This window comes from Pongo abelii, chromosome 2 (assembly GCF_028885655.2).
Source record: "Pongo abelii isolate AG06213 chromosome 2, NHGRI_mPonAbe1-v2.0_pri, whole genome shotgun sequence".
In the NCBI taxonomy this organism is placed as follows: domain Eukaryota; kingdom Metazoa; phylum Chordata; class Mammalia; order Primates; family Hominidae; genus Pongo; species Pongo abelii.
The window spans coordinates 84,047,759-84,065,938 of NC_085928.1; the positions used below are offsets into that span (position 1 = coordinate 84,047,759).

The following is an 18,180-nucleotide window of genomic DNA, read 5'->3' on the forward strand; positions in this document are numbered from 1 at the left end:
AAGGATCTTTACTGCACATCACACACTGTGTGCTGAAACATTACTTTATTACTAAATTGTGGTTCATCGTGTGTGGTCCCTTTCCTGAATAAAATGGAAAGTGTCCAGAGGACTATCCATGTCCCCACTTCTGTTTCTGCAATCTTCTGATTATGAAAGCTTCTCTGTGGATAAGAAAGAGAGAAATATACATGATATTAGAAAACAGTCCCCTTAAAAATAATCCTGAGAATATACCTAATTGATGTATTATTTTGAATTTGAGACATCTCATCCAGGTGGAAGAGGAAAATCATAAATACAAGATACCTCAAAAGAATAGTCTTAATTACACCATGGACTACTGAATAAAATGATTACATTTTCTACACTGTAAATTTCATACAATTAAATGCACCAGTGTCACCTTATAAAATGTTTCAATTTTATAATTATTTCAGTTCATTTGCTCAGAAAAAAACATAAGCCCAAATTTACTTAGTATCACCCAAATCTAGTCATTCTAGTTCTAAAGAACTGACTTAAGTGTTAGTTGTGCTTGTCTGAACTTAAATAGATCTTGACATATTTAAGTAGCTATTAAAATTGATAACATCAGGGATGATACCCCAGCTAGAGAAAGGCATTCAATCACTCTTTATTTATTCCCATTCTACATTACAGACATTTTTTAAAGAACTCAATGTGGGGGAGTGGGAACCGATTTTTATACTTTTGGAAACTTTTAGTAATCAGTGGATTCATTGTGTCATGAATCTCATTATGATGCTGAATTCTCTGTGATAGCATATTAATGTATTAAAATACTGGCTTTGGGCTGGTATCGTGTTGGCTTTTTTCTTTTTCTTTGCTTTGGGGAGGATGAGGAGGGATTGTGATTTGTCTGGGGTCACTTCTGGGAGAACGATTCTTGCCACTTAGGATAAGGAGTCCTGGGGTAGCAGGAGGTGTGCTTCAGCAGCTCAGAAATGCTTCAGGAACTTCTGTGGGTGCTCTTATCCCTCCCACCTCCTAATCATGGGCACCAAGGTGACAAGACCCAAAGTTGGGAGGGCAGAATCAGGGAGTGCAGGACCGCAGCCATGAGGCTCCCCTCAAACACACTTGTGGAACCTCCTTGCATTGCCACCTTTTCCACTCTAATTAAAGATGATGCTTTCTAGTGAGAGAGATTCTCCCTCCTAATTAGCCAGTCCCCAGTTGTGCATTTAACACCTCTGGAAGCTGTGTTAATTCTTCAGTGTCATTAGGGTATCACTTTGCACATCACAGCCTCCATGTCCTAAAGGTACCCTGGGGTGTAGAAAGGAAACGAAGCCCAAGGGGGTTTTTGTCATGGCTTTTTGCTTCCAGCGAAACACCACTGTTGATTGTGCAGCCTGCAGGTCTCTGATCCATCTTAAACCTTCTTTAATTCAGGTTTAAGGAATGGGAAAGCCAGGTGGGCACTTTAATAGCAGTGATTAGAGCCTCTGCCAGGATGCCGGGTGTTCTATACATGAGATTTAATACACAAAGAACTTGTGACAAAGGTTTTAGAAGAGGAGAAAAGTCAAATACAGTGAATAGTAAGCCACCCAGACATTAGCAACACAAGAAGGCTCTCCCACCTCTTCCTTTTGTCCCTCCAGACTACTAGTACACTGGTATGAACTTGGAGACCACTAGTACTAACTGTTGTCAGATAGACTACTAGTCACTAACCACTATCAGATTGAGCACTAGTTACTAACCGTTATCAGATAGACTACTAGTCACTAACCACTATCAGATAGATCACTAGTTACTAACCATTATCAGAAAGACCACTAGTCACTAACCACTACCAAATAGGCCACTAGTCACTAAACGTTAGCAGATAGACCACTAGTCACTAACTGTTATCAAATAGACTACTAGTCACTAACCATTACCAGATAGACCAGTAGTCAGTCATCAATCACTATCAGATAGACCAATAGTCACTAACCACTATTAGAACACTAGTCACTAACCACTATCAGATAGACCACTAGTCACTAACTACTATTAGACCACAGTCACTGCCATTAGCCAGAGCCACAGAGGGATATACATTCAGAGAGAGATAAAAGCAAAGAGAAGATAAAACCACTGCCTAAGACACCACCCAAAGCAAAGAGCAGGAGGAGAAGCACCCTGAATTTTCTCTTCCTCCCATCTTGCAGGTTCCAGTTACTGCCTTCTACTGGCTGAATCTAGACAGAAGCCACTAAGAGCAACCGGAAAATGATCTTTGCCAGTCTTGGGAATCCAGCACAGAGGAGGGCAAGAGGAGGGAATGGAGAGGGAAGCAGGCCATCAAGAAGCCGGTAGTGGCCTGTGCCATGCTCAAGTGTGTCAGAAGGAAACTGGGAGCATATTATGGAAGGCAGGTTGGATTCCTAGCTAAAAACTATGGAGGAGTCAGTCTGGTTCAAATTACAGTGCCGCAATAGCCTATGTTTCCTGGGGCATGCCTCTTAAACACTCTTTGCCTCAGTTTCCTCATCCATAAACAGGGATCATAATAGTACTCAACTCAGGGTTATTTGGAGGCCTGCGTAAGCTGTATGTGGAGGCCTGCACAAAATTTGCAATAGCAAAGACATGGAATCAAACTAAATGTCCACCAATGATAGACTAGTTAAAGAAAATGTGGTACATATATATCATGGAGAACTACACAGCTGTAAAAAAGAACAAGATCATATCCTTTGCAGGAACTTGGAAGGAGCTGGATGCCATCATCCTTAGCAAACTAGCACAGAAACAGAAAACCAAATACCACATGTTCTCACCTATAAGTGGGAGCTAAATGATGAGAACACATAAACACAGACAGGGGAACGACACACACTGGGGCTTATTGGAGGGTGGAGGGTGAGAGGAGAGAAAGGATCAGGAAAAATAATGAGTACTAGACTTAATACCTGGGTGATGAAATAACCTGTCCAATAAACCTCCATGACACAAGTTTACCTATGTAGCAAACCAGCACATGACCCCTGAACTTAATAAATGTTAAAAAAAACAATTTAAATAAGTAAAAAAAAAAAAGTTACAAAACAAAGGTTCTAAATAAAGAAGGAGAAGAGAAATGAACACCCCCCCAAAAAAGTATAGAGGGCTGTAGATTGGCTTTTGGCAAAATAGTTGACACATGTAACAGTGGGATAGAGACCACGGGCTTTGGATCCAGAAAGACTTGGATTTGAATCTCTGCTCTACAATCTTACAGTTGGGAGGATTTAGGACAGTCAGGAACAATCTCTGAACCTTAGTCCTTGCATCTAAAAAATGAGGATTACAATATTTACTTGTTAGAATCATTCATTGATTTAGTCAGTCAACCAGAGAGAGATACGGCTTTCTTGCCTCTTGCAATGTAGATTCTAGTAGGAGGAGGTAACAAACTAATTAGTTTCATGCCATCCTATGGTCAGTGCTATGAAGAAAAAATAAAACAGATTGCTGTGAGAGTTTCAGCAAAGATGTGATTTAAAGGGAAGGTGTTTAAAGCTAAAAACTGAAAGGTTTGAATAGGAGTTGGGTGAAGTTGGGGGGCAGGAGGGTGTGCAATGCAGGCAAAAACACAGCATATGCAAAGGCCCTGAGCCAGGTGCATTCCAAATACTGCAATTTAGTCAGTGTGGCTGGAGTGCTGTGAGTATGAAGTAAGTAAAGTATGTCCAGAAGTCAGAGAAATAGGCAGGAATCCAATCATGGAAGGGCTTGTAGGCTAAGGCAAGGATTTGGCACTTTTCTCTAAGGGGAGAGTGAGTTGTTTAAATTTAGAATTAAAAATACCGAAGGAGCTGATGAATTTGAAGTGTGCTGGTGTGGAAGCAGAGCGTCCTTGCCAGGAGGCTATTGCTGTTGACCTGCTGGTGGCTGATGGTGGCCAGAGCTAAGATGGTGGCCCTGCAGGTGGTGAGCAGCTTGTGGATTTCGAATACGAATTTGAGGTGGAATCAGCAGGACTCAGCAATGAATTGCATGGGGAAGGTATGATGAGGAAAAGCAAAATGACAAAGAATGACTACCAGGTTTCTGCCGAATACATCTGGGTGTTCAGGAGCCATTCATAAAAGAAAATAGGAGGAGAAACAGGTTGGTAGGACTGTGGAGAGAGAGATCCAAAATGCAGTTTGGCCTTGGTAAATAAGATGTTTTGAAGACGTTGCAGAAGAGACGTGCAGAAGGCAATAGCATATATGGTATATACTTTTGGATGGGCTGAGAGAAGGGGTGCAAATCATGGGGATATGACTTTGAATATCACATTTATTAAACATTAAAGCCCCAGGAAATAGTGCAGGCAAAGAAAAATATACTCATTCAGGACAAGAGGAAATCCAACGCTCTTTTCAAACAGTTGCAAATTTTCCCTTGAACTGCTTGTGCAAACAAAAATTGGCCATATGCAAAACAGTTTTACCTGCTCATGTAGAACTATTTAACATGCCTTTTAGGAAAAGTGTGGAACACACTTGAAAGTTCGGAAAAATCTGTTTTCAATTCATTAATGTTACCATGTTGTTTTTGGGCAAGAGACTCTGCCTTTTAAAACCAAATAAAAAGGACTGACTTAGAAACAGAAAAAAATGGGCTCTATTCTCAAGTGCAAAATAGGGAGGTAGAAGGAAACAAGTGCCAATTTGGCTAAACGATTAAGCCAAAACTTTTTTTTCTTTTGTAAATAAAATCTACAGTATACATTAGAAGAGGAGACCTCCAGAGTCTGCCAATTTGAGGAGACATTGGCAAGAGCAATTGAACCAAAATGTTGTACACTCTCAGGAAATTATAAGACCACTTTACGAACAGGTCCTTCACACTCTGATAGGAAACACCAGCTCCAATCCTTAAGGTCACCTGCATTCCCACCCTACTTAGCTCCAAAGCAAACTTTCAACCTTGCATGTATAAAGGACAGGATCCAGTGGACTCATTTTTATATGGTCATAAGCTTGAGTAAGTCTCTTGAGCATTCAGCCTGAGGGATCACAGAGTATTCACTTGGAATATTAACTGCTGACAGCCTCTTCTTTGCCAGTGGCTGCTATAGTAGTGGTCTTCATATTGGTAAACTCGATGAGGTTGTATGTCCCTCATCTTTGACCATCTTTTCCTTTTCAGAAAAGCATAGTTGAAACAGTCTATATACTATTACTAACTTACTCTTGCATTTTTGTGGGCAGTTTGTGGTGACTTACGAGATATGGGAGAGTTGGTCACACGCTAAAAGCTGGCTCTAAGTGAAGAAAAATACAGCAAATTTGGCAAAGAGATGAGTATGTACACAGTAGAGGTATTGTGGAATATGCTGCCTAAACTATAAATACTGAGTAGTGGCCACAGCACCTGCAACAATATATGACAATTAAAGTAGTCATAACAGTCATGGTGTGGTTCTTTACCACCATCTTTCTGGGAAGAAAGGAAGGAAAGGTAAGAGAAAGAGGATGGAGAGAAAAAGAGGAAAGAAGAAAGATTTCTGTTTACTTATATTCAGGACTCACCTTATAACTTTATATAGAGTTTTCACAAGAAACCAAAGTGGCTTTCTTTAAAATATTTGTTCCTTTTCATAGGATGTTTCCATATTTTTCTTTCACTTACAGACTAATAATTATATGAATAATGAAAGAAAAGAGCTTTCTGGAAAATAAAAGTAAATGAATACGGCGATAAGACCACTTAGACTATAGGCTAAATCTCTTCTATATGCTTATATACTCCCCATTGACTAAAGTCTGAAAACCAAAGTGATTAGCATTCTTATTGGGAAAAATATAGATCCTTATGAAAGTCAAACTTAAATCAATTGATAAGCCCATCTAGAGGAGAAATTTTTATCCAATTCACGCTAGAATGTTACTTTCAATCATCAATAATCTTCAGATTACTGATTTTAATTAATTAGATAATATATCACATGAACACTTACCTACCCTTTTACAAAACACTCACACATTTTGTAGACTTTTTTAACTTAAAAGAAAGGAAAGTTATAATTTTAACAGGAAAACTGCTACATCTTCTAACTAATTCCCTTTATGGAAACAAAAAATATAATAATCTATAACCCATCACAGCTGTTTGGCTAGAATTACCAATTACCTTCAATGCCTTAGAGATACTTTCCAGATTTTTACAAGTCTGTGTAGTAAATTTTTAAACCAATTTTCTTAAAAAGGATTGATAAGATTTAAAACCTTTTAGGCATATGATGACGTATTTCACTTAAACAACTTGAATATAAAATCAAGGCTTTACATAACTGGAGGGAAACGGAAACAGAGATTAAAAATAAAACACAACCCAAAAGCTGTGATTATTTTAAAAAGCATTTATATTAAGTTTTGAAATGTGCTTTTTGCTTGCACTGGAATATGGGTGTGGCAGATTTATGGGAATCCATGTCGAAAAATAACAAAGCCTGGTGACAAGAAATAGGGCATTTGTACAGTCTCTCCTTGTCCCCAATCCTAATTGCTTCTTAAGCCCCATGTATTTGGGGAGTCCCTGCAATTTTTCAGACAGTTGCAAGGTTTCCAGAGAGGTAGCTAATTGTGTGGCTTCCCAGAGCCTTGCAGGCAAAGTAAATAAAGGAGTTTAGAAAAGTGACAGCACTTTAAATAACCAGATTATGTCGAATCAATAGGAAATGCTCAGGAAGTTAATAAAGCAATTACTTAAGTAGAGTGAATACTGGCATGGGGGTGGGGGATCTTGAGAGAAGAAGGGTGTACATTACCTCTAATGTGGATAAATAATTAAGAGTTGGCTATCAAGTTATCAAGTATCCCAGCACACATGCCTGTCCTTCATAGATGCCCCCAGATGTGCCACTATTAATTGGTCTTCTTCTTTAAACAGAGGAATGTGCCTCCCTTATCCTCGCCTGTCTGTTTTGCCAGTTTTGGGACTGTCTCCTGATGCTCCCCGGCACCTGCGAAATGGTGTGTACCAAAGTGTGCTGCCCCTCTCACCGGTATCACCACACCTCAGATGAAAACCACTCTCGGAATGATTGCAGCTGCAATTGTGACATGGACTGCAGCCTTTTTGAATCTTGCCATGAGACCAGCGAGTGTCTGGAACTGGCCATGGAGATTTCAGAAATCTGTTACCGCTAGCACAGTGAAGTAACCACATTCCGGCAGTCCTTTTGGCCACGATGGGAAATTCCATTACAACAAGACTGATTTCCATGTGCTGAAATGTAAGGACTGTACACATTTCTTGGATGCTATAGGCCATTTTATTCTGCACCTGTCTAGGAAAGCTAGTATTGTCAACTCAATGGTCTTATTCCAAATTTCACAACTGCATGGCTCACTGAAAAATAAGATTCTTGATCACATGTGATGAACAAATCTTAAATATCTCTTAAATGCTGTAGGTACAAGATGTTTCTTGACTATAAAATAGCATGTAAAGCCACTGCGTTATTGCACTCATCAGCTTGCATCATGGATTCAACCTCATTCACAAATTCAGGACAAATTAGTGCATTCTTTTAGAATTGACATACATTAGCTCGTCTTTCTAATGGACTCATGCATAAACATTATGCATTGTTGGTTATTATTAATAATGTATTGTATAACATCATTTTGTAATTAAAAATTTATTTATACAGTCTCTTAAAATTCACTTATATGTACAGTTTAGGTAGGAAAGGGAATTAAATGAATTAGAAACCATGTTCCTGTAATTACAACAGATGTCTCTAAAACATCTCCAGTGAATTTTGAATATGGTGTACTTCAAGACAGTACTATAATTCTAGACCATATTATTGTATGTCTATGACTGTGTCATAACAGGTTATTCATATTCTTAATTCGTTACAGAAAGGCTCTTAGTTATTCTAATAAGCATAAATGAGAATTATGTGCAAGTTTCAAAAAAAAGATCTCAATCAATTCTTCACTTTCTTCATTTTTATTTGTCAGGTACAATAAGCAACAGGATATTAAAACAGATTCAGCTCATTTTACAAAACTATCATTTGTATAGACACAAGAAAGAAATACATGTTGAGGGTACTTATTCAGCACCAAGCTTCTTAATATAGCATGTGCTTCAGAAACCATGTTTTTCTTTGTCTGATAATTAAAGTGATCAATAATTATGTCAAGTACTTATTTTACTTTTTTTTTAAGAAAAAGATGTGATATAGACTGGAAAGTGATTTTCAACTCAAATAAGTTTAAACAGTTCGTGGTGAAAACACATCTAGGTTAAAGTTACTTTGGAATCTTCTTTACTTTCTGTAGAAACAATTCTATAGTCCTTGGGCAAATACATTGCTCATTACTTTGTGTTAATTTTCATGGATATATCTTAATATTTTCATTGAATATAAAAAAGCATCATGCATGAGTAACCAAACAAAGAACACAGAAGTGAAATGGAGAATTGAGGGAATTTTTTTGTGTGTGATTTAGGGAAACAGGAACAACAAAAGAAAACTCCAAAATACCTGTTTTTTCCTGACTTCGGTAATTTCAGGCAAAATCACCATTTGCTTTATTTCTGTAGCAAACTAGCACATTTTTCCAATTTGAAATAAACTCTCCCAAACATTGAAAACTATTCATCTGTTAAAAATATTTGTGAACTGCCTCTAAAAAGGCATTTAACCACTCTCAACTTGCTCCTGGCAGTGCAGTGCATCCACGGTTAATGCTGACTTCATTCCTATTTGATGACCAAGTTATTCACAAACCACAGAGCACGAAAGTGCCCCACACCTTCCATGAAAAAGTCTTTCTGCTTTTCAGAAGCTCGAAGAAACAGCTCTATACTCAATGCACAGAACCTGTAGATCATTCGAAGAAAAAAAAATAGATTCCTAGAACAGGAAGGGAACATAAGGCTGTTCTTATGCAACCTTCTTATATTTCATAGGGGAAAAGAGAGGCCCCACGAACTGACTTATTCAAGACCACACAGTGAATTATTGGCAGTGTCAGGAACTCTAACTTGGGTTCTAATTTTCTGACTACCTGCACTACTCAGTTCTCAGTCCAGCTGGTACACAGCGGTGCAGGTGTTACAATTGTTAAAATACTAAAACACTACCAGACTGACTCATCAAAAGTTGTTCCCTTGCACCTCTTAGTGCTTCCTTATGTCCCATCCCTCTTGGCTCCTCTCTGAGCACCTACCCCTCTACCCGTGGTCTAGTCACTAAAGGAGGAACACCTGGGGGTCTCTGGAACCTTATTCCTATAATATGGTACCTGGTATCATTGGTGAGGCCATGCCATATTGGTGTTAAATATTTCAATTATCATTCCCTTATTCTTTCTGCTCTACATACCTTCAAATTATGCAAAGAGTGTGCATTTCAAATGTGAATTGAATGCTTGTCGATTAGAGACATAAAAATCACCAAGTCTTATGTGGTAATGTGGTCAGAACACTACAAGATCTTTCTGTGGCCTTGCTTTCCACGGTTTGTTAACTTTGTTCCTCACTTTCAGAATTCACTGTGCTATAACAGAAAGGGTCGGTTATACAAAGTGTGAAATTTCTTTTCTTTATAACCAATAATAAAACATCATCTTTTTTGCAAACATGAATGGCTCTTTCAATTGAATTCTTACACAATAAAACATATGCAGCTGGGAAAATACAATTGCAGAAGTAAGGCAGATCAAAAAGGGATGTGGTTATTGATTAAATACAAATATCAGAATCTGAGGAGGCTCAGATATTTTCTGCAATGATGAAGGCCTGTGATTACAAATAAAGATAATGTTGTTCTTTAAGGTGGGACTTCTCAGGGAACAGAGTATTCTGATTTAAGGAAGCACATTAGAATAAAAGAGATTTAAGAACATACAATATTTATATAGAATGAGGAACAGACATTTTTTTTCCTACAGCATTATAACCACATATCTACATTGTCTTTGCTCTGCTCAATGGATTTTTTATAAAGCCATTGCTTCTGTAAAAGCCGACAAAATATGGAAAGCAATGAAGATATGAAGTTACATTTAACTTGCTAATGAAATTTTCCCACTACATAAGCTGATAGGCCTACAAAATTAATTATCAATGCTGGACAATCAAAGTTAATAGAGCAAAAGTCGCTTCAGTTTTTTTTCCAAAGGAGTAAGAAAACATCCAGGCAGAGAAACTTTACAAATAGGAAACATCATGGGAGGGCATATTAGCATTTTTTTCAAGGATAAACGTATAGATGGAAATATTTGATAGGCAGAATTAATTACCCAAGGCCTCTAAGTTTCTCTCTCTCAACAAAATGGAGAAAAATATTAATATGTATACTTAAGTAAGGTTGTTTGACTGTAAGAATTTTGCCCATCAAATACTAAGTTCCCTTGGTCCACACAAACTATAGACTCTGATAAAATATAAATATTTGGTTTAAGAGTTTATTGGGTGTTCTTTGAAGAAGATATGAGTAAAACCTAAACAGTTGCCGCATGTATCTTCAGGTGAGCTGTGTAGAAAGGCAAAGTGAATAGAGTCAAACAAATTTCTAGTGATAATCAACATAGGTGCTGGACATGGTAGCTCCTAGCACTTCGGGAGGCCAGGGTAGGAGGATCACTTAAGGCCAGGAGTTTGAGACCAGCCTGGGTAACATAGTGAGACCCCTGTCTCTACAAAAAATAAAAACTTAAAAATTCGCTGGCATAGTTGTGCGTTCCTGTAGTCTTAGCTACTCAGGAGGCTGAGGTGGAAGGATGGCATGAGCCCAGGAGTTCGAGGATACAGAGAGCCATGATTACGCAACTACATTCCAGCCTGGGTGACAGAGCAAGACCTTGTCCTCAAAATAATTAATTAATTAATATGGGACTAAAATTATATTTTGGGGCTTCTCCAACAGAGGTCTGAATTGCTCCTAGTATTACAGGGAAGGAGTCCAGAATGTGCGGAGAGGACAAGAAATGCAGGTGGGGGCCAGAGCTGCGCCATTACTTGGATAAATATGCCTCCTTCTGGTCTACCATCTTGATATGCTTCACAGCTCTGCTTTTGCCACTGCCTCTAAAGCAGTGGTTCTCAATTCCCTCCCTCCCATTTTGGCAAAGCCTGGAGAGACAATTGATGTCACAATGGAGGGCAGGAGACTGCTACTAGAATCTTGTGGGTAAAAGCCAGAAACGTTGCTAAACATCCGTAAGGCACAGGACAGCCACCACCCCCATCCCCACCAACAAATATTTAAATGTCAACAACATTTCACTGAAGCATTCTGTCAGTCTCAATTATCCATCACCAATTCACCTTTAGAAACTGTTGAAAATAGAGTTGCCAGACAAAACACAGGATGCCAAGTCAACTTTGAATTTCAGAAAAACAACAAACAAGCATGTCCCAAATATTACATGTGACCTACTTATACTATGAATATGATTCCTCATTTATCTGAGATGCTAATGTAGCTGGGTGCCCCTTATTTCTAATTGCTAAATCTGGCAACCCTAGTTCTAAAGACTCCACATTTTGAGAAGGGGTCAACGGAAGTGATGAACCTTCAGCTTTCTCCCAGCCTCCAAGAGAGTAGGGGTTGTTTATCTTTTTGGTGGGAGGCCAGGACATTCTTTGGACCACATTTTACAATGTGGTGTAATTTAAGACAGGTTTGGGGAGTCTGGCTTAAAGATCACCTCCATGGCATTTTCCTTCCTGTCCGCAGCTTACACAGGGCCCATGGCCCTGGACTACCCTGGCCAAGTCTCCTTCTCTGCTTCACATCTCGATTGGCAACTGAGCAGGACCCTCAGCCAAAGGGTTATCTTGATTCAAAGGGTGGGAAGCAGAATCACTTAAGCCTGGAGATCTAAAACACATTTTCTGATTCAATCCTTGGCCAGAAAGACCTGTATTAGAGGTGCTTGCACAGCTATAAAGGAGTATTTTCTTCTCTCCAGAATTTTCCTTCCCATATATCGCTATTAGGGCTTGGGGGAAAGGGGGTAAGTGGGAGGGTGAGATGGAGACATTTTTTGATTATGGATTGCAATGCCATCTACTAAAATCCAAATTTCACCTTACACTCTTAGTATATAGTTAGGGGTGGACCAGAGAGATTGATGTGTTCTCTACATAGTTTTTATTTTTATTAATTTATTTTACAGATGAGAAAAAATACCATACAGAAAATATTTAAGTATTTTGGTATATTATCACATTCTCTAAACAGCCGTATAAAATAGATTTTATTATTTCCATTTTTTTTTTTTTTTTTTAGGGAAAGAGTCTTAAAGAGAGTAAGTAAATTGTCCCAGGTTACACGGCAAATAACCAATTATCACAAGGTTTGAGGCCAAGTCTGTTCATTCCAAAACCCATGCTTTTAATCACTAAGCCTCAAAAGTTATACGTGTGAAAAATTATGAAACCAAGATAAAGTTCAAGTAGTCACTTTTAAAGCATTCAGAAAAATGCAATGGCTATATTCAAAGAAAAACATTCACTGGTAGTAAATGTTTTAAGAGTTGTTATCCTGCACAATGATAAGAATTTGGAACATCTTCAAAATGCTTTTAAGATACGTACCCAATAAGTAATAAATGCAAAGTCAATGTATTGCAATTTAATCCTTATGTCAGTAGCTTTGCCTCATTTATCTATGGTTACAAAGACTTACCTTTTAGTGTTCCATTTTAGAAAAGCAACTTTGATCTTTGCTTTAAGAGAGTCAATTGCGCACAATGCACCCAGGCCAGCCCCTCATCAGCATTCCACCAGAGGGTTCTAGGAGCATGAATTGTTTTTAATCAGTCAACAACACTATGCTCAAAAAACGCATTCTGATGCTTAGACCTTTTATCTCAAAAGCTATACAGAATCCAAGGTCATGGTAACCTCTTTTATGGTTTATTGTTCCTCAAATGTACTTAGAGTGAATTTACAAAGCCACAACTTATTTTGTGGATACAGAGCTTTCATTAAGTTCAGCACTCCCCAACATCCTCTTTGTTTCCTCTTTCAGCAGTTTCTGCCTATGGTTCCTCATTTAATATCGAGTTCCCGTAAAATTTAAAAAATAAAACAAGAATATAGAAGAAGATTCTCTCAGTAGCTAAGCTACTCATCATTTGAAGTTGAGACTTCAGAAAGCTGCAGTAATGTGTCCAATTACTGCTGTGTAGTTTGCAATAGTAGGGGCAGGTCCCTGCAATCAGGGATGAAGGCAAGAGGCCAGGATGGTCCCACTGTCACCACTCTGCCATTGCTGTGATCCTGTAATTGCCAATGTGGGCATGGCAGTAAACCACCTGGCACATAAAGTGAGTTTGTAAAACTGCCCCCTGGGAGGCGAGGTGAAGATGGTATTCTAAGGGATGTAGAAAAGCCTGGACCGTATACACCCCATGAAGTGATTTCTTAGCTCACTTTGTTGATGCCTTTCATTCCAAGCAACAATATACCTAAATTCCTAGTTACGCTTTTATAATACTATATTAGCAATGTTTTATAAGTAATTCTGTGCATAAAAGTATCTGTGTGGCACCAAAATCATCCTGCATGTAACCAAAGGTACTTGAATAATATTTTTGGAAAACATTAGGTCAAATCAAAGCAATAGTGAGACCAATTAGGTGGCCAGGTAGGAGGCTACTGCCCAACTTCAGGTAAGACCTAGTAGTGACCTGGACTAAGATGGTGATTGTGAAGTGAGCTTGCAATTTATTAAGGAGCAGATGAAAAACCATTGAAGAATAGCAGGAGATTACATGAGTAAAGTGGTGGAGGAGGAAGATTGACCAGGCGGCAGCATGCAGGACAAATTAAAGCCAGGAGAGTAGAGACTGAGAAAGGTGTAATTGCAATAAGGCATGGGGTGATGAAGGCTTGAAATAAGATGGTGACAGGGAAACAGGAGGGAAGAGATGGATGGGAAAGAAATTAGAAAAAGACCATTAGTGCTTTCTCAAACTCTTCTTATTTTAAAACTCAAATACCCCCTACTGTCTATCACATATATGAGTCATGAAGCCATTATTTTCATTAGGGAAGAAATGGGTTGGGGAGGGGGGAGTTCTATTCCAAGTGGAAAGTCAAGGTATATTTTTAGCTACATTAAGCCAGCCTTCTGCTGCTCTGCACATTGATGTAATTCCAACATAAAACATAATCTATAATATTCCAGGGGAACAAATCCAATTCTTGGTCATATAAATTTTCATATAAGTCCATCACAATTCATTCCCAAAACATCTCATTCTCTTTGAAAGCTGGAGCTGCAGCAAGTGATCAAAAAGAGTAGTTTAAAATTGCTCTGGAATTTCCAGAGATACTAAATCTAACCTGCCTACAGTGCAGGACCAATCCCCCAAACTTTAAATCAGAGGTAAAGCATTTTACGTTTTAAAAGATATATTCCTCAAAGTTTATCATGGTGTATTAAAGTCAAATGTGAGTTATTACTTACCAAATCTGGAGCTGATGTCTATTCTTGATTACCCTAGGTAGGCGAGAATAAGTATCTTCCAACCAACATATTTTTTACCTTTTCATCTGCCTCTTGCTATTTACAATAGAGTGAAAAATAATAGCCAAGGAGTGACTTTGCTAGGTTGGACGAAGTGCAAAACCCATCTAACTATACTCTATATTGTATTCCAGGCCCCTGGCAAGTTCTGCTTCATGGAGAAAAATAATGGAAACTGACTTCTCAATAGCTGGATTGGTCCTGTAGGAATAATCAGTGAACACTTAACTGATGAACTTTCATGACTTTCAGCACATTTGCATGGCTTAGAACTTAGTGTATATATTATTGGTCATGCCTGAAATGTACTTCTCTCTGCCCTCACTGGGGCTTTCTGCATGAGGGAGAGAGTTACCAGGATGCCCTATGAAACTCTAGAACTAGCATAAATTTTATAACTAATACCATCTATGCAAAAAAAAAATCCCTGTCAATTCTCCTGGCTTTATCCTTTGTGAACACAGCAATTATTAGTAATTCAAGATTCCTCCTGGGGGTGAGCAAAGTAAGAGAATAGAGGTCATCTTTGAGTTTAAAACCATCTTAGAAGGATTATACTTCTTTGTGCTGCAGGCAGTACATTACTTAGGCACTCAAAATTGGAGAAACATTCTAAAGGTCCATGGTCTCAAGCACCCTCTCTTCTGATTTTTGGGGTGTTTGAACCATTAGGAGACTCCTGCTCCAGAATGCCCTGTTATAATTCAAGTATATTTCATGAAAAGTTTTCATGTTAGCTTTGTAATAGTAGAAAAAAAAGGTTGCAGACTACAGACAAACATTGGTTCTAGTCGTCACCACCATTTACCAGTCAAATGCATTGAGTTAGTAACTAAATCTCTCTGAGCCTCAGAGGTTGCTAGATGATAAAGTGTTGTTAATAATACCTACCCTATTGGGTCATTGTGAGGAGTAAAACAGATAGTTCAGCCAAGCCTTTAGTGTAGGCCTAGTACATATGGTAAACTCACTAAATTTCAGCTATAATTATTATTATCACTATCTAGTTCATTTGTTTCCATAACACGTGAGAGATGTCTATTCTTTATTTCTGCATTATCCCACATCATATCAATTTTTTGAGACTTATTCCATATACCATCCCTTTCATTATTCCTGTTCACTCCTCCAGGAAATGAGCACTTCTAATTCCCATATCTCTTTATTTTTTCTTCTCTTAGATACCATACACTTTTCTCCCAAGATTAGCATAATACCTCCTGTAGTAGGTAATTTTAATAAGCACTTACGTGTCAGTGCTGTATGAACAGCCATTAATGCATTATCTCACTGAACTACCTCAATGATCTTTGAGAAAGGTATTATGACCCACGTTTTATTGATGAGGAAAAGTGAGTCTTGGAGACTTGAAATAGCTTTCTAACACCAAGACAACACAATGGCAGAGTAGATATTTGAACTCTAGAGTTTGTCTGACTTCAAAACTCATGCTCTTCATCACTTTACTATAAACACAATAAAGAGAGCTGTAAGATGGCTGAAGGCCAGGTTGGCCAACCCAACATTTTGAGGATTTAAAAGGGTAGGACAGTGGCAGACAGAGAGAGACGAGTTTATGGTGTTGATTTCCTTAGAGATCCTTCTCTGTGATGCCTCCCCAGGGGAAAGGTGGGGTGGCTGCCCTTCTCCTTAATGTGATGAGAGGTATGTCCAAGTGAACACTCACAGAGCTTGCTACATGGCCTCTTTTTATGGGGAGACAAGGTGAACCGCATTGACTCCCACCCAGGAAATCAGAGGGTTGAGCTTCTTTGGCAGCAGAGTGAGGGAGAGTTGTCTTTGCCCAGAAAAAAAAGCACCACACTGCAGAGCAAACACAGGTAGGGAATTGTGTGGTCTGATGGACTATATATGGGTGAGGTGCCTGAGAGAGAGTTGGTCCCAGAGCCGTCTCATGCTCTGTCTCATAAGGCCACCAAAAGTGTCTCTGAGACTTCAGCAAAAAGAAATTATGTGTGCAACACCAAGCTCTGGAGAAATAGGGTTTGTATTCCCAGGTCAAAGGCACACACATGGGAGACCCTTTTCCGTGGTGGGTACTCTGATGAACCAATAAAACGCACCCTTTAATAAAATTGGAACCTTAAACATATGCAAGATGCAGAGAATATGCCACATGTTATAAGGGTATCAATCAAATTAGAAGCTTTCTATCCTCTTTATCCTCTTCCTACCCCCTACTCCCCATTCGGCCTTGGTGGGGTCAGAAGCCACAGTGCCACTGAAGAAGGCAACATGGTAGCTAGAGAAAAAGGAAAGGCCCATGACAGACCTTTCTTCCAGCAGCCAGTCCACACAGTAGTCCCCAGCTAGAACAGGAGAAGATATTGACTGAATCAAATTCAGAACTACGGTTCTTAGTACTCAAACTAGGTTATGAATTGAGACTGTATTTATGACTTAAAGGCTGTCTGACAGACATGTCATGGGGCTTCCCTGAGTTTACTTCCAAGAGCTAGGAAAAGACTCCTTCTGACAAATAAATATAAAATAATGGCAAGAGACAAATGCAAAGTTGCTTTAATAATGACACTTTATGAGCACTGATTATTTAACATGCTAGTGGTATTTGTTTCCCATCACAGAGTGGAAGCTTCTTGGGGGCTCCTTTTTCAGTTAAGAAAGGTTTTTCTCATTCTCCTCCTAACCACCCCTCAATTCGGTGCCATCAGTGAAATCCCTTTCAACTATTAGGTAACCTTTCAAAATAAAAATTCCTATGGTTGAGTGTGCTGGCTCATGCCTGTAATCCCAGAACTTTGAGGGGGCAGAGGCGGGAGGGTCACCTGAGCCCAACATTTTAAGATCAGCTTGGGCAACAGAGTGAGACCTCGTCTCTACAAAAAAAAAAATACCAAAAATTAAAAAAATAAAAATTAGCCAGGCATGTGGTGGCATGCACCTGTAGTCCCAATTATTTGGCAGGCTGAGCTGGGAGGATCCTTAAGCCCAGGAGATCAAGGCTGCAGTGAGCAAAGATCATGCCACTGCACTAGAGCCCAGGTAACAGAGCACAATCTGTCTCAAAAAAATAATAATAATAATAATAATAATCCCATTATTGAAAGTGAGAAGAACATTACTGAGATTTGTTTTTTTTTTTAATACAATGAATGAATATATGGTCATTTGAAGTAAAGAAAACTTAAGTCCTCCAGTTCCTAGAGTATGCAAAGCTTCGTGTGACATACATTGTGATGAGGAAAGGATCTCTTTCTGTGTTTGAAGTGGGGATGTTGAGGTGAAGATGGAATAAATAGATCTCTGTAGGTCACAGTGGAAGCTCCTAGCAGTAGTGGGTCAGGACTATGGCATAAACTTATTGTTTTTTGGGTTTTCTTGAGACAAGGTCTCACTTTGTTGCCCAGGCTGGAGTGCAGAGGCACAGTCATGGCTCACTGCAGCCTCCATCTCCTAGACTCAAGTAATCCTCTCACCTCAGCTTCCCAAGTAGTTGGGACTACAGATACACACCATCATGCCCAGCTAATTTTTTTTTTTTTTTTTTTTTTTTTTTTTGTAGAGACAGGGTCTTGCTATGCTGCTCAAGCTGGTCTTGAACTCCCAGGCTCAAGCAACCCTCCCACCTTAGCCTCCTGGTAGCCTGGAACTACAGGCATGTGCCACTGCACCTGGCTGGCACAACCTCTTTGAATGACCCA

At 39.0% G+C, this 18,180-nt stretch overlaps 1 protein-coding gene across 2 annotated transcripts in view; it reads left to right on the top strand.

The window, feature by feature from the left end:
* MDFIC2 (MyoD family inhibitor domain containing 2) overlaps window positions 1-9,595 on the top strand; it is a 111,718-nt gene extending 102,123 nt beyond the window's left edge. For both annotated transcript variants that reach the window (XM_024245391.3, XM_024245392.3), the window contains one exon: window positions 6,883-9,595. In XM_024245391.3, the coding sequence (XP_024101159.3) occupies window positions 6,883-7,142 (260 nt within the window). In that variant the 3' untranslated portion in view covers window positions 7,143-9,595. The remainder of the gene's footprint in view (window positions 1-6,882) is intronic.
* Window positions 9,596-18,180: the final 8,585 nt, after the last annotated feature.